Genomic DNA, 23,129 nt, shown 5'->3' on the forward strand with positions numbered 1-23,129 from the left:
GCCCCTCCCTCGGTGGTCTAGGCTGGCCTTGAACTCGTGAGCCTCCCAAATAGCTGGGGTTTCAGGCCTGCGCCATCGGGTCCAGCTGGCCCCCATGTAAGCTGTACCTAATCGATTTTCTGCCGGCGTGCACTTAGGGGAAGCGTTTTTCCTCTTTTCTCTTTCATCCGTCTCTTTCATCCGTCTCTTCCACCACGATGACTTTTAAGAGCACCGAGGACCTTCTCTTTCAGGGAAGAATCCTGCCTCCCTGTTAGAGGTGCCGAGGCTACCTACCATGTCGGAGAAGACAGCCGACCGACCGGCTGCACACGTTGGGTGGCGTTTCAGGCACCTCTACCCCCTGGTGCACGTGCCTCTCTGGTATTCACTCTTTGTACCTGGTGCCTTGGTCTCATAAGTTTCATAACTTACTTCATAAGTTTCAGGAGGAGAGGGTCTGTTGGAGTTCCAAGTCTGTCTCGTTCACCTGAGGTCAACTCTAGAGTTTGCTCGCCTCACTGTTTGACAGAAAGACCCAAGTCTTCCCATTTTCCTGTTCTGGTTATTCTTACATTTTTGCTGTTGACCTATGTTTATTTATTATTTTTCTTAGACCGGGTTTTCTATGTAGCCCTGGTCAGCCTGGAACTTACTATATAGACCAGACTGGTCTGAAATTCACAGGAATCTGATTACCTGTGCCTCCCAAGTGCTGGAACTGGAATTACAAACGGTTGTGAGCTGCTGGGACTTGAACCTGGGTCCTCTGGAAAAGCAGCACATGTGCTTAGCCACAGACCTGTCTCCGTAGCCCCTTGACGCGGCTTGTCAACGGCTTTTAAGCCACTGGTCTAGACAGAACAGCAGCACAGTGACTCTCAGGCTGCATCCCAGGAACTCCTACAAGTTAATGCGTGTTTTCCTATGGAATGAGGCATTGCCCAGGCGGACCCAGAGTTACGACTGCCCTGCCTTCCTCCTGACTTCTGGTACATAACACGCCCTGTCTTCCTGTCAGCAGTCAGTCTGAGACACTGCATCCCTGCAGCTCACTAGACCCTTCAGTTCTCTCTGATGAGGCCTTTGTGGTTAGGATCCAGACGGCTGTGGCCATGTCTCCTCCCACATGGAGAAAGCACACAGTAAAAGGGGTCAGCAGGCAGGGAGTGCAGATGTCTGAAGAGAGCAAGAGTGGGGAAGTCTGTGCAGCGCCCGGGCCTGGCCAGTGAGCCCAGGACTGCTTTTGTTGTTGTTGTTTTGGTCTGACAAACAAAACAACCCTTACTAATCCCGCAAAGCCGTTATTTTTGTTTCTCTAAAAGTCTTGTCATACAAGAATGAATGAGTTTAGTGCTATCTTTATTTTAAGAAGCCATCAATGATGTATGTGAGTTTTCACGTCCTTAAAAACCTTTGCCACTGTCCTTGGGGTTAACTACATGAAATGGAGTTCTTCTAACCCTTCAGGGACCTGTTTTCCTGGTCCATTTCCGTTTGTGTATCTTAGGCCAGGGGCTCACAGTGCATTTATGGTAAATCCTGGTGAGCTTATGCTGAATGAATCTGATCACGTATGATTTATTCTTTCAGGAAACGTGTTCTAAAAGTAAGACAGCTAAGAAGAGGGTTCCAAGGGATTACGCGGAGTGGGATAAGTATGTCTTACATGGCTGTATTGAAAAGTTGTCTCTGAAAAATTCTCTACTATTAAATGCTATACTAATTTATAAAATTATAACCCTGATACATCAAGTGCCTCAAATTAGTAAAGTTACCATTCTACTGAGTACTTCCCACCCCCTTGTTTCTTTTGAGATGTTGCCAGCCACAGTGTAGCCCAGGTTATCCTCCCCCACTCCCCCAGCTGCTCTGGTCCCAAGCAGCACACACAGCTGGTAGTCTAAACTCTCTTAATTTCATCCTTTTTTTTTCATTAATGATGCTTTTCCTGAATCCTTTTTCGTATAAAACCAACCACAGAACAGGTTAGATTTAAGTCTGTTGTTTTTTTGACACAGGGATTTTCTGTGTAGCCCTGGCCATCCTGGAACTCACTGTGTAGACCATTTTGGCCTAGAACTCACAGATATCCCCCTGCCTCTTTGTCCCAGTGCTGAGATTAAGAGTAAGTGCCTCTGTGCCGGGCAGCTGCTTAAGAAGGAAAGCTGATGATTTGAGGAGAGAACCCCTGGCGAATGCTTTGCATGTCAATTGGACACTGTACGGGCTGAGCATCGGGAATCTGAGAACCAAAGTCCGAAGACTCTTAAGTCTTAAGCTCATTTAACACTGAGAGGTCACTGCCAGTGGATAATTTTACACCATAAACTGTTGTTCCATTCATAAAATTATTTAAACTACTGCACAGAACTCTGCTTAGGTTACACATATGTGAAGCAGGCGTGGGTGTCATGTTTGTGGATTCTTCATAGATCTCATTTGGCACCTGCAAATATTTGCCAACACTAGAGAAAAACAATTCAGCCAGGCGGTGTTTGAGCACACCTTTAATCCCAGCACTCAGGAAGCAGAGGCAGGCGGTATCTGTGAGTTCAAAGGCCAGCCTGGTCTACAGCGTGCATCCCAGGACAGGGCTACATTCTGAGACCCGATGGTAGAGTTTGTCCCAGGCACTCCACCCGCAGACGCTCAGTTTGAACCTCAGAGGCAAGGAGGGCGGTGCTGGGCTTTGTTCTACTTGTATCGTACTTGTCTTCTGTGGTTCCAGATTTGATGTGGAAAAAGAGTGTTCAAAGATTGACGAGGATTACAAAGAAAAGGCTGTCATAAACAACAAGGCTCATCTGTCAAAAATTGAGACAAAAATAGACACAGCAGGTAATAAGGAAAAGGGGGGGGGGGGTTGGTCGTCTTCCAACCTTTTTAATTTTGGGAAACCTGTCAGCCAAGAACACTACTGATTTCCACGAACGTTTGTAGGCCTTGGGCCTGAGCTGACCATTCCTAGCAACTTTATCTCTAGCTTTTATTGCTCAATTTTGAGACAGAATTTAACGTAGCCCAGGTTGGCCTTGAACTCAGCATCGACTGACCATGGCCTTCTGATCCTCCTGCCTCCATTCTCTAAGTGCTGGGGTTAGAGGTGAGCACTACTGTACCTGGCTTTAATAATGAAGCTGGTTAAGACTTTATGGGCTGGAGAGATGGCTCAGTGGTTAGAGCACTGGCTGCTCTTCCAGAGGTCCTGAGTTCAAATCCCAGTGACCACATGGTGGCTCCCAACCATCTGTAATGGGATCTGATGCCCTCTTCTGGTGTGTCTGAAGACAGCGACAATGTATGCATATACATAAAATAATTCTTTTTTAAAGACTTTAAATATAAACCTATTTTTCTTAGAATATTCTTTTGTTTTCCATTTCCTTTTTCAACCCTCATTCATATATATATACATACATACATACATACATACATACATACATACATACATATATATATATATATATATATATATATATAGCATCAAACAAAAGACACACTTTTTCATCTGAAGCCCATCCAAGGCCTTTAAAGTAATAGTAAAACCAGATGTAAGAAGACCAACCCTAAAAACAATCGTGGTTGGGAGAAATAGCCCTAAACTCAAGAGAGCTTTTGTTTGTTTAATCGATGGCTTTCTTCTTCTTCTTCTTTATAAAAACAACTGCTCTTGGGTGCGGTGGTGTAGCTCGTTGGGCAGGCCTGAGGTCTCAGGTTCTAGTTCCAGGGCTGCCCTGAAGTAAAAGTGCTCAAGTATTCAGACACTGAGAGGTCTTAGGCTGGGCTTTCGTGTGTTTATCTCTAGGTCTGACTGAGAAGGAAAAGAGTTTTCTTGCCGATCGCGAGAAGGGGAAGGGGAATGAGGCTTTCTACTCGGGAGACTACGAAGAGGCCGTGATGTATTACACCAGGTCGGTGGCTCCTCCTCTCCTTGTGGCTTAGTTTTCTGCCCTCTCGGGGGCTGGAGAGGTGACTCAGCAAGGACCAGAGCTGCTCTTCCAGAGGAGCCAGGTTCAGTTCCCCGCGTCCACGCGGCAGCTCCAGGGGATCCAGCCGGGTAGCAAGTGCGCATGAGGTCGTAGATGCACCAGCAAAACATCGGCTAAAGTGATGTCTTAGTTGTTAAAACTACATAAATAAACTAGACTGTGGCGAATCACTCGAGGATTGTACCCGCGACGTCAGGGGTTCACCAGTGAGGCCTCCTCCATGGCTGTCTCCCTCCCAACCATCTGTCACATCTACTTTATCTTTTACGACATACCCATGCCTCCTTTCTTTTACGACATACCCATGCCTTCCATTCTTTTACGACATACCCATGCCTCCTGTTCTATTCTTCCCTGACCCCTGGTCCAAGTTACCCTACCCTGTCTCACAGCGCACCGTCCAGTCCTTCATAGCTCCCCTCGAGGGTACAGTTGAGATTTCTGTGCTCTGACAGCAACGCTACCACAAGCTCCCGAGAGCAGAGCACACTCGTTCTCCCCTCACTACCCAGTGAGGCTGGGCTCACAGCAGGTCTTCATCAGGACCTTGAAGATTATGTAGTTGTGCCAGAAAGCATCCGTGAACCCCAAAAGACCACCAGGGAGCCTCTTTGGAAGTGGTCACATTAGGGTCCCTTTAGAACAAGCACGGGTTTGGGCTCTCCTCCAACCCAACCCTGACACAGCAGGACAGGAAGGCGGAACAATCTGGAACCCTTCTCAGGATGTGGGTTGTAGATTGTCCTGAAGCTGTTTGTATTTTAATGTTAATTCCACTTTCCCAAGAAGGGCTGTCTGGTCATATGACTCCAACTGAACCTTCCCATTTTAATTAGTAAAATAAAGGAAAGCCAGTGACTGGGTGGGGTGAGGGACGTGGAGGGGGCTGAGAGGTCTGAGGAGGAAGGAGGGTGAAGGTCGTTGTGGCAATATGGAGTTTTCCAAGGACCAGCTAGACCCAGGTGATATTAATTGGCATTAAATAGCTATGAACATCAAGGACTTTATAGGCCTAGCATCTTATATGAAGGGCAGTTTGTATCTTTGTCTGTTTGATGTAATCTTGTTGTGTAGAGGGTTTGTGGATTGAGAGTTGAACATAAAAACTTGTATGAAAAGCTATCGGGCTGTAGAGTTGTGTTTGTGTGGGATTTGGGGGTACAGATATACCTCGGGACAGAGGTGGAGAACAGGCGGTAATAAACCGCCAAGGGAAGGGAATTGTGTGGACGAGTTGGGCTGTGGCGGCTCAGATCAGGCTCCAGAGGTGCGCGCGGCTCCGTATCAGGGTGAGGCCTGAGGAGTGAGACCTCAGGGCTGGTAAAGAGGTAAACCGAGATTTTATTTTTTAATATTTACTGCAACACTTGGTTTTATGGGAAATGGGAGCAAGTGAGGGGGTGTTCAGCCTGGCAGACATCTAATAGCTCTCCTCTCTCTCTCCCTCTCCTTCTCCCTCTCTTCCTCTCCCTCTTTCCTCCCCCTCCCCCCTCTCTCTCCCAAGAGGCTGGTCCCAAGATGGAGTAGGCTTGACCACTCATGCAAAGTAGATGAAGTTTATAAAATACTGTCATAGCCAGGTTTTTAGAATCACTAATGCTAGCTGGACATGGTGGTGTGTAGGTTTATGTTAAGGGGTTACTTGATTGGACAGTAGAGAGTTAGGTGGGGAAAGGTCTAGGAAGGCAGAAGAGGCGGCTGTAAGCAGGGATTCTGGGAGGAACAAAGATGGAGGCAGATGTGCATGTTTCTCTCTGCACATCTCTTCCTAAATAAGGTCGTTATGAATGTTTTATAGGGGGTAAAATTGTACAAAGTCATTTGACTTATAAAGGTTGGCAAATTATATTATACCTGTTGGATCAGAGTAGTTTGATGTGTTCTCTTTGATGTGACCAGGACACCCTTACCTTCCCTACATCTGGTACTGGCTGTTGTAGATTGTTCCAGATCACCTTTAAAGCAGCAGAGAGGAAGACTTCTCCATCTCCGGTTCACTTGTTTTCTTGTGCTGTGTCTGATCTGTCAAAGCTCGCTGCTTTCTCTGTAGTCCTTTCTTTTCCTTCTGATATTCTCGTTTCTTTTAGCGAAGTTTCTTTGATTAAATAATTTTATGACGATTTCCTTTTAATTATAAACAACCTCATTATTGCCAGCACAGTAACAACTGAATACAGGATATTAATTGTGACTGAGAACTTCACTTTTTTTTTTTTTTGGTACAAGGAAATAATTCCCAAGGAGTTAAAAATGCTTTTAATTTTTAAAACAGAGACCCAACAGTACTTACATTTCTAACCCCCTCTGTTGCAGTAAATATTAAAAAATAAAAAAGGCTTATGTCTTTACCGACCCTGATACAAAGCTGCATGCCCCTGGTCCAAGCCGCCACCTGGATCTCACTGTGTCCACACAACTCCCTTCCCTTGGCCATTTACTACCACCTATTCTCCGCCTCTGACCCAGGTTGTTTCTCTACCCCAAAATCCCACGTAAATACAACTCTACAGCCGATAGCTTTTTGTTCAGGTTTATATATCCAACTCTGAATCCACAAACCCTCTACACAACAAGATTACATCAAATAGACAAAGATACAAATTGCCCTTCTATATGAGATATTAGAACTGTAAAATCCTCAATGTTCACAACTTTTTAATGCCAATCAATATCACCTGGGTCTAGCTGGTCCTTGGAAACCTCCATATTGCCACAACCTTTATCCTTTATCCTCTGACCTCCTCAGACTTCTCAGCCCTGTCCACCTCCCTCACCCCACCCAGTCACTGGCTTTCCTTTATTTTACTAATTAAAATGGGAAGGTTCAGTTTGAGTCATATGACTAGGCAGCCCTTCTTGGGGAAGTGGAATTAACATTAAAATACAGCTTCAGCACAATCTACACCCCTCTCTAAGGGATAAACTGACTTCAGTCGTTTTGCTGAATATTGAAGAGTCTGTCTCAGTGGAGATGTCATGTACAGAGCTGTATTTCTGTACTTTTCATAACATAAGTTACATTTCGTAGCTAGGACTGCATCATAAAATACAATAGACCTGTTGGCCCGAACAAGATGTTTACCTCAGGTTTCTGAAGGCTGGAGGTCTAAGCTCAAGGTGAAGGCTGCGTTGGTTGCTTTACAGGCGCTGACATCAGCTAGCAGGTGTCTGTCTCCTTCCCGTTTGCTCAGGTGGTGTGCCGGTCACTTACATCTGGCTCTAATCTCATCTTCTTATAAGGGTATCAGTTTTGTCAGACTAGTGTACACAAACTGAGGACCCTATATTGACTTAATTACCTTTTTAAGAACATTTTTTGGTGGTTGCTGTAATAACTAGCATTATTCGTAACCTTGGAAGAGTCTATAATCACCTGGAAGCTGGTCATGGACCTGCCTGTGACGGATCATTATCTTGATTGTGTGGAGTTGGGACAGCCCACCCACTATGGGTGGTGCCATTCCCTGCCAAGGATCCTAGAATGTGTAAACAGTGAAAGGGCACTTCAACAGCAGTGCACATCCACGCCTTTCTCTGCCCTCTGCTTGTGCATATGGTGATTTTTCCCACCAATAAGTCTTTCTACCTCAGGTTGTCTTGTATGTATTTATCCTTGGTCTAAGTATCTCTAAAGCCTTCTACGCAGACATATTCATATTCCAAGACATGGTAGGTTTAGGATTTCAACATATAAATGTTAAGGGACACAGCTCAGCTCTTACACAGTCTGGGCTTGTTTTACTTACAGTGTGCACCAGTTACTTGTGCATAGCTATGTCCTACATACCTGAGAACAGCATCTCCAAGGAGGGAAGGATTTACTTTGGTTCACGGTTTCTGAGGGCTGAATTCACGTTGGGTGGTTTGGCTGACTCTGTTACCTTGGGTCTGAAGTAAGACTGAACAACTTGGTGGCAGGAATAAGCTATTTAATTCATGGTGGGACATAGGAAAGGGCCAGAACAGGGATATCTGTGCAGCGGGACTTTTTAGCTACAGTGCTTTGTGCTCCCCAAGGGTTGAATACTTCCAGCCACTGTAGCCCCCTCCAAAGGGACTCTGGCAATTCAGGAATAAAACACAGACACACACACACACAGACACACACACACACACACACACACACACACACACACACACATTAGCTTAGTTTTGAATGCCTTGGCTACCTCAAAGGTTGGTCACTCCTAAACCCTCCCCTGCTAACCCAGGCCAGTAGCCACCCACCCGCATTTTCACTTGTCTGGTTGGCTTTCTCTCCTTCAGCTCCCGCATCCCATCCTTCTCCCCTGCGTCCTAGCCCTGGCAACTCTAAAGGTCCTGCCCCGTGCCCAAACACTGGCCATTGGCATCTTTATCGATTGATCAAAAACCAATTTCGGACAAGGACCTTTTAGCATTTGGACGTGCAGATTGAATCAAAGCATTAGAATCAGTCTCCAACACATCCACACATTGGGGCGAAGGGAGAAAGGCCAAGGACATGGTCCCTGTAAGGACATGAGCCTTCCTTCTGTTAGGCTTAGCCTCTGATGTTTCCAGAACCTCTCACCACCGAGCCACCAGCCTGTGAGGGTAATCCACAGCCTGACCTCAGCTGAGTTCCTCTGACTCTGGCCTTCCTGTTGTGTACCTTCTGTAGGAGTGTATCGGCCCTTCCCACCGCAACCGCCTACAACAATCGCGCTCAGGCGGAAATCAAGTTGCAGAGATGGAGCGATGCTCTTGAAGACTGCGAGAAGGCCCTGGAGATGGAGCCTGGGAACATAAAAGGTAACAATGAGGCTGCGGTATCTTGTCTCAGGTTCAGCAGCCCACCTGAGGCACTTCGTGATGTTACTTCTTTCAAACGAAGAAATAGTAGTTGTTCGTACGCTTGACCCATGGGAAGCGGCACTATTAGGAGGTGTGGTCTTGGAGTGGGCGTGGCATCAGGAGAGCGCGTGGTCTTGGAGTGGGCGTGGCACTAGGAGAGGGTGTGGACTTGGAGTGGGCGTGGCATTAGGAGAGGGTGTGGTTTTGGGGTGGGTGTGGCATTGGGAGAGGGTGTGGTCTCGGAGTGGGTGTGGCCTTGTTGGCGGAAGTGTGTCCCTGTGGGGTGGACTTTGAGGAACGATGTCTAAGTTCTGCCCAGGACTGAAGAGAGCCTCCTCCCATGGCAGAGGCTGTGGAGGACAGGCTACTGCTACCTTAGGATCAAGATGTCTAACTCTTAGCTCCTTCTCCAGCTCGCATGCTTTCTGCCATGACGGTAATGGACTGAAGGCCTGAAACTGTCCGCCAGAGCCAATTAAATGTTTGCTTTCATAAGAGTTGTCTTGGTCATGGTGTCTGCACAGCAATGGAAACCCTAAGACAGTAGTAGAGAGAGCATTGTGAACTGCAGTTGCGACCTAGTTGGAGCACGAATGTTAGTTAATCCTCTTAGCGGTCCACTACCTAACAACTATCTAGTAACAAACCCGAGACCTGTAATTTTATTGAGTTGCTAATATGTTCAGCACAGTATGTTCTTTATAAGGCTAAAACTAAGTTACCTAATGAGGGAACGTTGTTGCATTTCCAGTTACACACTGGTAGCATATCAAAGCGCACGACACACTGTTTCTTACATCTTAGAATTACTGAGCCTGATTTTTTTTTCTCAAGATACCATTTACTATGTAAAGTTCTCTCATAAAAGGGACCAAGGAGGGGTTGGAAAGATGGCTCAGTGGTTAGGAGCACTGACTGTTCTTCCAGAGGTCCTGGGTTCAATTTTATTTAATAAATAAATGAATCTTTTAAACAAAAAATAAGGAACCAAGGGACTAGAATGGTACATTTTTTGGTATTAAATGGTTATAAAATTATAAATTGAAATGTACAAAAAAATACTAACACAAAATGCCAAAGTGCTCAGTTCTTGGCCCCAGCTGCTGTAGTAACCAGGACAACGTCATGGTTCTACATGCTAAGTTAACTTTGCATTGCTTTGGTTTGGCTTAGTTTTTTGTTTTGTTTTGTTTGTTTCGAGTTAGGACCTTGCTGTATAACTCAGGCCGGCCCAAACCTCCAATTCTCCTGCCGCACCTACATGAAAACTGGGATTTAGGCCTTTTCCATAACTAACACAGCCAGCTCTGGTCATTTTAGAAGTAGCCGTCTGGAGCTGGGTGACAGGGCCCATGCCTGTAATTCCGGTTCTTGGGAGGTAGACTCAGGAAGACCAGAGTTAGCCTTGGCTGTACAGTGAGTTCAAAACCAGACTCAAAACACTAAACCAAATCCAGCCAAACGAATGACCCTTCTCACCACCACTGAACAAAAATAACTGGCTGACTAGAATTCACTCCTGTGTTTATCCATCCTTGGCCAATCAGTGCCTACAGAATTTCTACAGGCAGTCTACTAATTTCCCCCGGAAACGATGAGCTGCAAGCGGTGGCGACTGAAGGAAGCCAAGGGAGCGGTTCCCTTGTGTGTCAGCACCTTGCAGGGCACGGGAAAGGGACAGAGACCAGCAGCAGGCAGGGCCACCCTGTGAGGGCCCCGGGATGTTACAAGGACACTGGAGCTGCTGAGGGAGGTCAGGTCTCTTCAGCCCCGAAGAGGCGACCCGTCTGAGTTAGTTTTCTTTGCTGCGCTAACACCGTGGTAGACAGACATGGGGGAAGGCGCAGGCAGCGGGGCGCCCACAGCTTGAACTGCCACCAGTAGAGCGAGCCACTTGGAAGTAGGATGAGGCTTTCGACCTCACAATCCCACCGCGTGTCCACCAGGAAGGCTGCTGAATCTCCTAAACCTCCCCAAGCAGCTCCACCAACTGGACCAAGTATCCGCACGCCATCACCCACGGCGACATTTCTCCTCCAAACCACCTTGTGGCTCCCGCGTCAATACACAGCCCACACACATTCAGACAGCACTAGGTGGGCGGATTTGACCAAAGCGTGATACACAGGTACGGAAGTCCAAAGGAAGGTCAAAAGCAGGCGGGTACCCAATGAAGCCCCTTCTGCGTAAGGCAGGGTCATGTGTGTGCCACCACACGGTCCTGGGGTTCGAGCTCCGCCGGCTAGGGTCTTGTGATGCTTTCATCTTCCCTCTTGTTGGGAACGTGTTCAAAGCATGTTGACGCAGCCATGGTACATGTTAAACCATGGAGCGTTTCTCTTGGTACATTTTCAGCTCTCCTGAGACGGGCAACCACATATAAACACCAAAACAGGCTTCCCGAGGCCTTGGACGACCTGAGAAAGGTGCTACAGGTGGAACCCGACAACGACGTGGCCAAGGTGAGGATGGACCAGGATTTTTAAAAACCCGACTCTGGAGTTTTCTGCTCCTGATTTTCCTTATTTCTTTTTGGGGTCTTAAGACAGTACATAGCATGTAACTCTAATAGGTCTGGAGCTCCCTATGTAGACCAGACCGGCAGGGAATTCACAGACATTTACCCACCTCTGCCTCCCAAGCAGTGGGATTAAGAGTGTGTACGCTGCCATGCCCAGCTGTTTCTGAATGTATGTTAAAAATGGCACCAATCAGACTGGAGAGATGGCTCAGCAGTTAGAGCACTGGCTGCTCTTCCAGAGGTCCTAAGTTCAAATCCCAGCAACCACATGGTGGCTCACAACCATCTGTAATGAGATCTGATGCCCTCTTCTGGTGTGTTTGAAGACAGCTACAGTGTACCTATATATAATATAAATAAGTACATCTTTTTAAAGATGTCATCAGTCCTGTTGAATAAATCCTGCTTGAATAAGTCCACAGCTTTTTACAATGGTCTAAAGCTCTAACGTGTAGACGTCTCCTTGAGACAGGAGAGAGCAAGCTGTTAAGGGAAGCATGGTTCTGAGCCTGAAGAGGAACTTTCACTCTGTCTGCGTATTAATAAGATGGCTGCCAGAGCGGCGCCTACAAGGTCTGTGCAGAGTCACCATGACCAAGGCAAACGTAGAAAGAAAGCATTTTGGTGGGGGCTGGCTTACAGTTGCAGAGGGTGAGTCCCTGACCATCACGGTGCTGGGTCAGTAGTCGAGAACTTAGATGTTTGGTTTTTGGAGACAGGGTTTCTCTGTCTAGCCCTGGCTGGCCTGGAACTCGCTCTGTAGACAAGGCTGGCCTCAAACTCAGAGATCTGCCTGCTTTGGTTTCCCAAGTGATAGGATTAAAGGTATGTGTAGGGGGAGGGAGAGGGAGGGAGGGAGGGAGGGAGAGAGAGACACACACACACACACACACACACACCTCCTCCAATAAGGCTCCACCTCCTCATCCTTCCCATAACAGGTCCACCAATGAGGGACTAAGTATCCCAATATGAGTTTATGGGGGCTATTCGTATTCAGACAACTACAGTATCTTAGGTCAGACAGGAGGGTTTTCCTCACAGCCAACAAAGCTCCTCTTGTGTCCAAGTCCCGCACTGATTATACAGAGTAACCCATTTTAGTGCTGGTGAGTGTGCGTGGTGACTGAGGAACCAAATTTTAGGATACCAACCCCCTACACACACACATGCACACACACACACACACACACACACACACGTGCATACACACCTCACACACCAATAATGTTAATAATTTTTAGAGGCTGAAGAGGTAACTCAGCGGTAGTAGTTAATAACATTTGCTGACCTTCCAGAGGACCCAAGTTTGACTCTCAGCACCCGTATCAGGCAGACTACAACCGCCTGTAACTCCGGCTGCAGGGACTGACACCCTCTTCTGACCTTTGCAGACTCCAGCACGTATGCCGCGTACACTTACACAAGTAAAATCGGTTTAAATATCCAATGCGGAGGAGCTATATAAATGTCTTTCTTTCTAGATGGCATAAAACACCTCAGAGCTTCGAACACAATCCTTCACAGCACATGTCTCTGTTTTGTCTAGAATCTCCTCAGAAGTCAGCAAGGTTAAGACACTTGCTTTCTTTCTTTTTTTAAAAAACGTATTTTATGTGTATTGGTGTTTTGCACGCATGTCTGCACCACAGGTATGCTTGGTGCCTCAGGAATCAGAAGGAGGGTGTCGGATTTTCTAGGACTGGAAAGTTGTGGTCTGCCATGTGGGTGCTGGGAATTGAACTCGGGTCCTCTGCGAGAACAGCAGTGCTCTTAACCTCCGAGCTGTCGCTTCAGCCTGTTTTATATCAATTTTATATTGTTATTCACCATCCGTGTGTTTGTTTGCTCATTTTATAGTGGGCATAATCATTTTAATCAGACAAAACCATGAAATTATTATAAGAAGATGGCTGAGTTTCTAAGTTTATTCATTCTAAAGTAACTTCATACTCTTACCAGACAGAATGATTGTTTTATTAAAAGAAAAGCGTTCAATTATGTTGCAGAAAACCTTATCAGAGGTTGAAAGAGAACTGAAGAACTCAAAGCCTGCCTCTGAGCTGCAAACCAGAGGGAAGAGGATGGTTATTGAGGAAGTCGAAAACTCGGGAGATGAAGGTGGGAAGGGAGGTGAAGATGAACATGAAGATGTCGGTGCGGATGTAGGTAAGGCATCTTCTCTCTCTCTCTCTTTAAACTGGATATATTTTATTTACATTTCGAATGTCATCCCCTTTTCCAGTCCCCTCCATAAACCCCCATCCCATCCCCCTCCCCCTGCATCTATGAGAGTGCTCCCCAACTTACCCACCCACTCTCGCCTCCCCACCCTACACTCCCCTACACTGGGGCATCAAAGGACCAAGGGCTTCTCCTCCCATTGATTCCCAACAAGGCCATCCTCTGCTGCATATGAGGCTGGAGTCATGGGTCCGTCCATGTGTGCTCTTTGGATGGTGGTTTAATCCCTGGGAGCTCTGGTTGGTTGGTATTGTTGTTCTTATGGTTGCAAACCCCTTCAGCTCCTTCAATCCTTTTTATAACTCCTCCATTGGGAACTCTGTTCTCAGTCCAATGGTTGGTTGCGAGCATCCACTTCTGTATTTGTCATGATCTGGCAGAGCCTCTCAGGAGACAGCTGTATCAGGTTCCTGTCAGCATGTACTTCTTGGCCTCAGCAATATTGTTTGGTGGCTGTATATGGGCTGGATCTCCAGGTGGGGCAGTCTCTGGATGGCCTTTGCTTCTGTCTCTGCTTCACACCTTGTCTTCGTATTTCCTCCTGTGGAAATTTTGGTTCCCCTTCTAAAAAAGACTGAAGCATCCGCTCTTTGGTCTTCCTTCTTCTTGACCTTCATGTGGTCTATGGATTGTATCTTGGGTAATCTGAGCTTTTGGGCTAATACACTTGTCAGTGAGTGCACACCATGGGTATTTTTTGTTTGTTTATTTGTTTGTTTTGTTTGTGATTGGGTTACTTCACTCAGGATGATATTTTCTAGTTCTATCCATTTGCCTAAGAATTTTATGAAGTCATTGTTTTTAATAGTTGAGTAGTACTCCATTGTGTAATTGGAGTACTCCAGTGTACATTTTCTGTATGCATTCCTCTGTGGAAGGACATCTGGGTTCTTTCCAGCTTCTGGCTTTTATAAATAAGCTGCTATGAACATGGTGGAGCATGTGTCCTTGTTAGATGTTGAAGCATCTTTTGGGTATATGCCCAGGAATAGTATAGCTGGGTCCTCAGGTAGTACTATGTCCAATTTTCTGAGGAACTTTAAGACAGATTTCGAGAGCGGTTGTGCCAGCTTACAACCCCACCAACAATGGAGAAGTGTTCCTCTTTCTTCACATCCTCGCCAGCATCTGCTGTCACCTGAGTTTTTGATCTTAGCTGTTCTGACTGGTGTGAGGTGGAATCTTAGGGTTGTTTTTATTTGCATTTCCCTCATGACTAAGGACGTTCAACATTTCTTTAGGTGCTTCTCAGCCATTAGATATTCCTCAGTAGAGAATTCTTTGTTTAGCTCTGTACCCCATTTTAATAGGATTATTTGATTCTCTAGAGTCTAACTTCCTGAGTTCTTTGTATATATTGGATACTAGTCCTCTATCTGATGCCTGTCTCTGTATCAATACCATTCAGTTTTATCACTATTGATCTGTAATACAGCTTGAGGTCAGGGATGGTGATTTCCCCAGAAGTTCTATTGTTGAGAATGGTTTTTACTACCCTGGGTTTCTTGTTATTTGCTCTTTCTAACTCTTTGGGGAATGGAGTTGGAATTTTGATGGGGATTGCACTGAGTCATTCTGGTTCTGTTGTTCTTGTCCCTAAAACAAGGTCTCACTAAGCAGCCGTGCTGGTCTGGAACTCCCTTTCAAATATGTCCGCCCGTTTCTGCCTCCGCCTCTTTCCTAGTCTGGGATCAGAGGTATGGGCCACCACACCTAGCCTGCTTTGCTAAGCTTCTAAACCATTTGTGGCAAATCGTCCGTACTCATCTGAACTGTCTTTATCCCATGTCAAATAATCACCGGCCAATCTCGTACGGGCAGCAGAACCGTGGAGTCATTGTGTTGAACTGGCTTACATGTCTGCCCTCCCGTGTCTCAACATGGCTTCAAGGAGAGCAGGTGTGTGCTCCCTCACCGGCCCATGCAGTGTGGTGGACTTTCCTTTTTCTGTTTTTACTTCTCTTGGAGACAGGCTCTTACTCGGTAGCCCAGGCTGGCCCTGGATCGATGGCGCTCCTCCTGCCTTAGGCTCCGGAGGGCTGGGGTTACGGACGTGAGGCATGACCAGTGTTCCTCCCACTTCTCAGTGTGGTGAGTCTGAGTTCCCGGACCGGCTTGCTTCCACCTCCCAACGTTTGGGATTGCAGAGATGTGTCATGGTGCCGGGAACTTTTCTTCCCTGAAAGATGGCTTTTTTAAAGGACGGTTATGGGTTTCTTAAAGGTGGATAGCTTTTAGGTTTTCCAGGGGGAAAGCAGTGTTCTTTGTTTTGTTCTGTTTTTTTTTTTTTTTTTAAACTGGTATGTTCCTTACCTGCCTCTCTCTGTGTGTTTATGAGAAGAGAGCACACAGTTGAAATAGTGATGTACTTCACAGAATTAATTACTTTCCAAGGAAACTGCAACTATAATTACATTATAATTACATATACCTGTTTTGTCTTGTTTTGCCTTGCTTTGAGATAGGGCCCTTGCTACCCAGTGCCGGTGGCCTTGAACTCCTGGCTGTCCCACTTCTGAGTGTGCGGACTACAGTTCACGACCCTGCCCATCTGTCTTACTTATAGATCACGCAGTGGGCATTTAGAAAGCCGAAGTTGTCACACTGGTGCAGTTCCGGGTCAGAGGGTTGGCATGTGGCCGTCTGTCTCCGTGAGTTCAGGGTGTGTACTCTAAATGGTTGATAGGTGTGATCTGTGGGCAGAGAAGTTTCACTAAACAATGCTGAACATGACCAGGCTACATTCTCAGAGCAGCCTAGTTTGGCGTGTGTGTGTGTGTGTGTGTGTGTGTGTGAAGCTAGGCCTCATGTGTGCCAGGCAAGCGTTGTACCGATGGCTTTATACTACTGTGATTAGAGATCCAAGCCAGGATGGTTGTGGCGTGTTAGGTACCAGATCTCTGCTCTGTGAGAACCGTTTCTGATCCTGACACTTGGTCCCCTCACGGAGATTATCTGTAGATTAGGGGCTGAGTGACGTAAGATCCAGAAGAGAGAAAAGAGTCCTGACAGTAAAACAGAAACATTAATAAGAGATCCCTTTATCGGCCATTAAAGCCAAGGCAGCCCAGAATAGGCACAACTCTCGAGGAGTCCGTTCACTCTGAGAAGGAATTAACACAACTGGAGGCTTGTGGTGGCCTCTGCCACCCGACACAGCTGATAACATTTAAAAAGAGGTTCCTGAACTTTGGACTTGAGGCGAGGAATCTAAGTAGCTCTTAGGGAAATACTGTTACGCTACAGTCTAAAGTCGGAGGTGGTCTCCATGCCCATCCGTTTGTCTCTCCGCTTGCCTCGCAGGACTGTTAGAAATGTCTGCTAATGCTTCAGCCGTGGCTTTGGTACTTTATCTCTTCACTTACAGTCTGAAAAGCAATCACAAAGTGAGCGTCTGAGCCTGGCACAGTAACTCTTGTCTATAATCCCAGCCCCTGGGAGGTGGAGGAAGAAGATCAGAAGTTCAAGGTCACCCTTGTCTGCATAGCAAGTTCAAGGCCAGCTTGGGCTCCTTAAACCAGATCTCAAAAACCAAACACAGAAGTGCACATCTAGCTTCTCATAGTGCCGTTGTCATTTAGAGTCAAATATAAGAAAGTTGAAGTCGCTCACAAACAGAAAAATAACAAATATTTCTTTTCCTTTGCCCTAAAATTCTACTGGATTTGGAGGTATAAAGTAGAGATTTCTAAGAGTTGCAACAATGTGCAAAATCGTAAAGACCAAGCTACAGCTGAGCTGTTTTACGGCACACCACACATTTCTGTTAGACAGCACATGAGCCACCGAAGGGGACCTCCAAACTAGGACAGCACAGGGTTAATGAGTTTTCGAAATGAACGGGTCACAAAAGTCACAGAATGCACAAGCATATTAATAGACAATACTAGGACCGTTACTAGTATAATCATTTATTCTTATGAAAGTTAAAGGTTTTTTTCTATCGAAGTGACCAAGATTTATAGAGGAAGGAAGTGCTCTTTGCTGTGAGTTAAGGTGTTTTTTAAAATATTGATACACATTTTTTTTTACTATAACATGTTTAAATATCTTCTAACTTATACATGATCGTGGGAAAGGCACAGAATAAGTCAGAGATTCTCTCCCTCCCTCTCCCTCCTTCTCTCTCCCCCTCCCTCTCTCCTCCTCCATCTCCCTCCCTCACTCCATCCCTCCCTCTCCCTCCCTCTCCCTCCCTCCCTCTCTCTTTCTCCCTCTCTCTCCCTCCCTCCATTTCTCTCCCTCTCCCTCCCTCCCTCTCCCTCTCTCCCTCTCTCTCCCTCCATCCATTTCTCTCCCCCTCTCCCTCTCTGTCTCTCCTCACTTCTCTTTCTCCTTTCTTTCTAGGGTCTCTATGTAGTCTGGCTGTTCTGGAAGCTGCACTCTCTGAGGAAGTGAAGCCGGAGTGGGTGGAGTGGGGGTGGGGTGGCATTGAATCCGGGATGCTTTCTTTCCACAGGAACCATCAGAGAGAAACATCCTAGGAATCTATTTAGTCATATAGGACGGCCATCCTGCCTCAGTGATAAAAGTGTTTGCCTAGAATAAATGAGGCTCTGGCTTTGACACACCCACAGACACACACCCATAAAGACACAATACACACACCCACATACATACAGTCATATAGATACCATATTGACACAGACACATACAGAGACACAATACACCCCCACACACAAACACAGAGACACACAGCACACACAGACACACACAGTCTCTCACATTATTTGACCATTCCTCGCCGGTTTGTGTATCTGTCTTTATTTAGAAAGAAGGGCTTTTGGTTTAAGAAACAACCAGTCCTACTCGCTGCTTGACTTTGGCCAACTCGTGGGCGTTTCTGTCACCCTCAAAGCCGGCTCATCCCCCAGCAGGATCTCCGTCATCCTCCCACCTCCAGTCACTAGTTTTTATGGTTTTGCATATTTTTTTGTTTCATACCAATGCAAACATACAATGTAGCTTTTTATTTGCCTTACTTTTGACAGGTCTTGTAGACCCAGCTGGCCTGGGACTTGAGGTCTCCCAACCCCCTCCTTCTGGGTGCCGGAGTTACAGGTGTGCACCACTTTATTTGAGACTGATTGACTTTCTAACGTTGAGCTACCATTTTTTCTTTTCTGTACACAAGTGTCTTGTTCACACGGATGTAACTATACCACGTGCATAACCTCTGAGCCACGTCTCCTGCCTCTACACTTAAATTCTTTAGAGACATCCCTCTTGGTCATGGCTGCTGGCCACGCCTCCTAATGATCCTTATTGCTGGACCCCCCTCCCCCAGATGCTCTTGGTTTCCAAGGCATCCTCCCAGTCTTCTGTTACCCTAGACACCCCTCCGTCTCCACAATTATTTTTATTATCAAAAATCTTTTCCACCGTTACAAGAATCCGCCTCTTTTGGCCAGTGATTCAAATTCGATGTTTTACGAACCTTGCATTTGAGTACAGTGGCTCACTCCTGTGATCTCTAACACTCAGAAGGCTGAGGCAGGAGCGCCGTCATGAGTACAGGCAGGCAGGGCTACTTATGAGAATCTGGCAAAAAAGAGGGAGGGAATAAAAAGAGTGTGTGGGGGAGCCGCTGCCTTTACAAACATCATCGCTGTCTTGGCGGTTCTTAGGCTGGTCGCCTCTGGCCGGGTGGTCACCAGGGGTCTTCGGGAGATAGCGTGGTTCCATCTGCTCTCTCAGACCTTTCGGTTTCTGAGAGGACGGACGACATAGCCAGGAAAAGCCACCTTAGAAACTGTTAAAAGCAACACTTGGGAACATGGGAATTTGTGAGGTAGGTTTGAATTTTAAAAATCTTCAGTTTGACTAAGGCGTCTGAATAAAAAAATTCAGGTTTTTTTTTTTTTTTTTTTTTTTTTTTTTTTGAGTCTTCTTATGTAGCCCACGCAGGCCTGGGACTCGTCATGCCCTCCACGGGCCGTGACTGTAGACATGTGTCACCATGTCTATGTTGGATGTTATGAATGGAAAGTTTACTATTTTAAAGGCCTCGCTAAACTTACATGCTCTTAGGATTTTGCGGAATTCACTTTGGAATGAGTCGAAAAGGCTTTCTTTATCTTCCACATCTTTCTCCCTGTTGGTTCACGTAAGGAAGACGGTGCCCGGAACTTGGGCACCGTCGTCCCTCGCGCGGATCCAGCTCTGGCGACTTCATTCATTCCTGACCCGGGAATAAATGCAAGCTCGACCTGGACAGGTGTGGCCGGGTGAGAGACGAGCTCCCAGGTGCTTGCTCTCCGGCGGTGAAGGGGTTAATGTGGGCCGCCTCGGTGCGGACGGACGGACAGACTGCGGAACCGGTCCTGGGGGGCGGGCGGAGCGGCACGCCCACTCGGAGAGGCACGCCCACCCGGAGAGGCACGCCCACCCGGAGAGGCGCGCCCACCCGGAGCGGCACGCCCACTCGCATAGGCACGCCCACTCGGAGAGGCACGCCCACCCGGAGAGGCACGCCCACCCGGAGAGGCACGCCCACCTGGATAGGCACCCCCCACCCGGAGAGGCACGCCCACCTGGATAGGCACGCCCACCCGGAGAGGCACGCCCACTCGGAGAGGCGTGCCCACCCGGAGCGGCACGCCCACCCGGAGCGGCACGCCCACCCGGAGCGGCACGCCCACTCGGAGAGGCACGCCCACCCGGAGAGGCACGCCCACTCGGAGAGGCACGCCCACTCGGAGAGGCACGCCCACCCGGAGAGGCACGCCCACCCGGAGAGGCACGCCCACCCGGAGCGGCGAGGAGCTGGGGCTCCGCCCGCGGGGTGGCGCCCGCCCGCCGGGGCAGGACCGCGGGACCGGGATGCACTCACCTCCCGCGCGCCCTCCCCGACAGCGGCCATGGGCAACATCCAGAAGAAGCTGATGGTCCGGAGCGAGGGCGGCAGGCGGTCGCGGCGGGCTCGCACCCCGGCGGGCCCGCGGGAGACGCCGACCGTCCCCACCGGCGAGCGCCAGCACCCGGAGGAGCCGCGAGCCGCCGACGGCCCCGGCGCCCTCAAGAGCCGCGGCAACGAGCTGTTCCGCGGCGGGCAGTTCGCGGAGGCGGCCGCGCGGTACTCGGCGGCGATCGCGCTGCTGGAACCCACAGGTAAGGGGGAGCCGCGGCGACGGCGACAGGCGCTGGCCCCCCGCGTTCCTGCGGGTTTGGTGTGGCCGGTGCGGGGACAGCTCCCTGGGAGCACTGCAGGACAGGCTGCAGGTCTGGCTGCCGTGCTGCGGGTCCTTGTGGGGAACTGTGATTTTTGCCGATGGGTTTCTAACCGTGTCTGATGGAATGCGGTTTTAGGAACTGCTGACGCGGGTGAGCTGAGCATCTTGTATTCAAATCGAGCGGCATGCTGCCTCAAAGAAGGGAACTGCAGGGGCTGCATCCAGGATTGTAACAGGTAAACCTGAGCCAGCTTTGTCGAGAGATGGTCGGTCGTCATGAAAGACCCCTACAGGTGGTAGTCTTTCGACCGAGGGAGACCCTCCCAAGGATCAGCGAGACCGGGCTTCGGATGCAAACGGCAAGAGGCTTTATTCAGATACACAGGTACCTGGGGCGTCCAAGTCGCTCGAAAGACTGGCGCGCCGACAGGTCGGGGCAGTGGGTTTTTATAGGGCTAGAGAGCGGTAAGCGTGGTTACAGAAGCGGGAAGCATGGTTACAGGGTTCTCATTGGTGCATTTAAATGAGGACAGGTTCAAACAGGGGCCAACCCACCCTGTTCTCGGAATTTTCCACTGAGTGTTGGCTTGTTTTTCTTATCTTAAGGTCAGGCTGTCTTAGTTCCCTATTTTCTCGCCAGATGGCTGACCACAGATATCTTGTTTGGCTTAGTTGTAACTTGTTTGTCCCAAACTGACCTTGCCCGGAACTCTAGTTTCTCTTGTATGCGTGCCTGGCAGGCCTTGCAAAATGGCGTTACTGCTGTTTAGTAGAAACTGGTGGGTTTCTTCATTCCCCCCTCTGTCTGTATACTGAATAAAATCTTTTATTCAGGGAGTGGATTCTATGACCTCCGGATCATACTGTTTAAGTCTGTGATATTGCTGGGTTAGGACTAAAGCCTGTATAACTGAGAGCCTGTCTTTTATGAATTGCACTAAGCGGTTGAGAATACACGGTCCAAAGAGCAGGATCAATAGTAATATGATTAAGGGTCCCATTATGGAGGAGATTAAAGTGGTGAGCCAAGGAGACCTATTAAAAATGCCTTCAAACCAACTTTGTTCAGACTCGAAGTATTTTTGTCTCTGCTTTAGCCTTTCCCTGAGTTTAGCCATGCTGTCTCGGACAAGTCCGGTATGGTCTGCATAGAAACAGCATTCTTCCTTTAGAGCTGCACATAATCCCCCTTCTTGCAGGAACAGTATGTCTAATCCTCTCCTGTTTTGCAAAACCACCTCGGACAAAGAAGTAAGTGATTTTTCAAGCGCACTAACAGATTCTTCTAGTGCCTTGATATCAGTGTGCATGGCCACCTGTAGCTGTTTGAACTGGTGAGTGGCTGCGAGAGCGGAAGCCCCCGTCCCTACTCCTGCCGCTATACCTCCCACTGTTAACCCGCCAAGTAGCAGGGCTAGAGATAAGGACACCGGTTCTCTTTTAAGTCTAACTATGCCTTCATAGTGCTCGTAGAGAAATTCTGGGATGTGGTAGGTGACCCTTGGCCATAGTTCAATCAAGACACAAAAATCAGAAGTCTCTTTTAGCACATTAGCTGAGATACAGGGGGTCAAGCCTGTATCGCACGCCCAGTAAGCGCCATTAGATGCTGCCAAATAGTAGTTTCCTTTAACTACGGGGGAGGTGGTATTGCACACTGCTTGGTGAGTTTTAGGAACCTTACCGACACATAGGCCTTGACCAGAGACTTCGGATATAGTGAGCCTATGTTGTGGGGTGTCTAGACAATTGGAAGGGGCACTAGTATGGTTAGTGTAGTTGCCATGTATCGCTACGCCTTCATAGTATGGGGGCCTTGAGACCAGGCATAGCCAACATTCCCGGGTTTTTGCTGGGTCAGTAAGATTGAGGGCAAGGTAAGCTCCTTGCACCAGACTGAGCAACCTATCACCTGTTCCCGGGAGTACAGGAGACAAGGTAGGTTCTGGGGTCTGGTGGGCGTGCACGGAGGTGGGCTCCTCTGTATTGTTGGGGAATAGTACTAGGGGCGGCACGTGGACAGGTTGAGAGGGGGGCTTCTGGTCGGACAGGACTAGATTGGGTCCGATGGCTTGGGCTCGGGTAACAGGTGCCTTTATTAATTGGATTTGCATAGTGAGGCCTGGATCTTGACACCCTAGGGTCCCCCCAGTACACTCTCTTAAACGGAGACCCCATTCAAATCCTCTACTAGTCCAATCTTTAGTCTTTCCTTGAGGGGTAAAGGCGATCACCAGGGGGATGCACCAGTCGTTTTTACACAGTGCCTTATTGGGAACTTCTGTAACAATTTTTAACTTGTTCTGCAAATACTTGGGGAGGTATTTTCTTCGGAGGGTTATATAATCCCAGGATGAGGTGGGTTTCCACCAGGCATCTCCTGTGGTTTCACAGCCCCAAGCTGCA

At 48.0% G+C, this 23,129-nt stretch overlaps 1 protein-coding gene across 1 annotated transcript in view; it reads left to right on the plus strand.

Moving 5' to 3' along the window:
• Positions 1-23,129, plus strand: part of SPAG1 (sperm associated antigen 1) — a gene marked incomplete at its 5' end in the record, with an annotated part of 55,535 nt that overhangs the window by 8,380 nt on the left and 24,026 nt on the right. The window contains 8 exons of the mRNA XM_080909462.1: positions 1,573-1,637; positions 2,711-2,820; positions 3,788-3,893; positions 8,614-8,744; positions 11,142-11,248; positions 13,317-13,476; positions 20,407-20,661; positions 20,860-20,959. Of these exons, the coding sequence (XP_080765588.1) occupies positions 1,573-1,637; positions 2,711-2,820; positions 3,788-3,893; positions 8,614-8,744; positions 11,142-11,248; positions 13,317-13,476; positions 20,407-20,661; positions 20,860-20,959 (1,034 nt within the window). The remainder of the gene's footprint in view (positions 1-1,572; positions 1,638-2,710; positions 2,821-3,787; positions 3,894-8,613; positions 8,745-11,141; positions 11,249-13,316; positions 13,477-20,406; positions 20,662-20,859; positions 20,960-23,129) is intronic.

Source organism: Micromys minutus, assembly GCF_963924665.1.
Source record: "Micromys minutus genome assembly, chromosome: 33".
Classification (NCBI taxonomy): domain Eukaryota; kingdom Metazoa; phylum Chordata; class Mammalia; order Rodentia; family Muridae; genus Micromys; species Micromys minutus.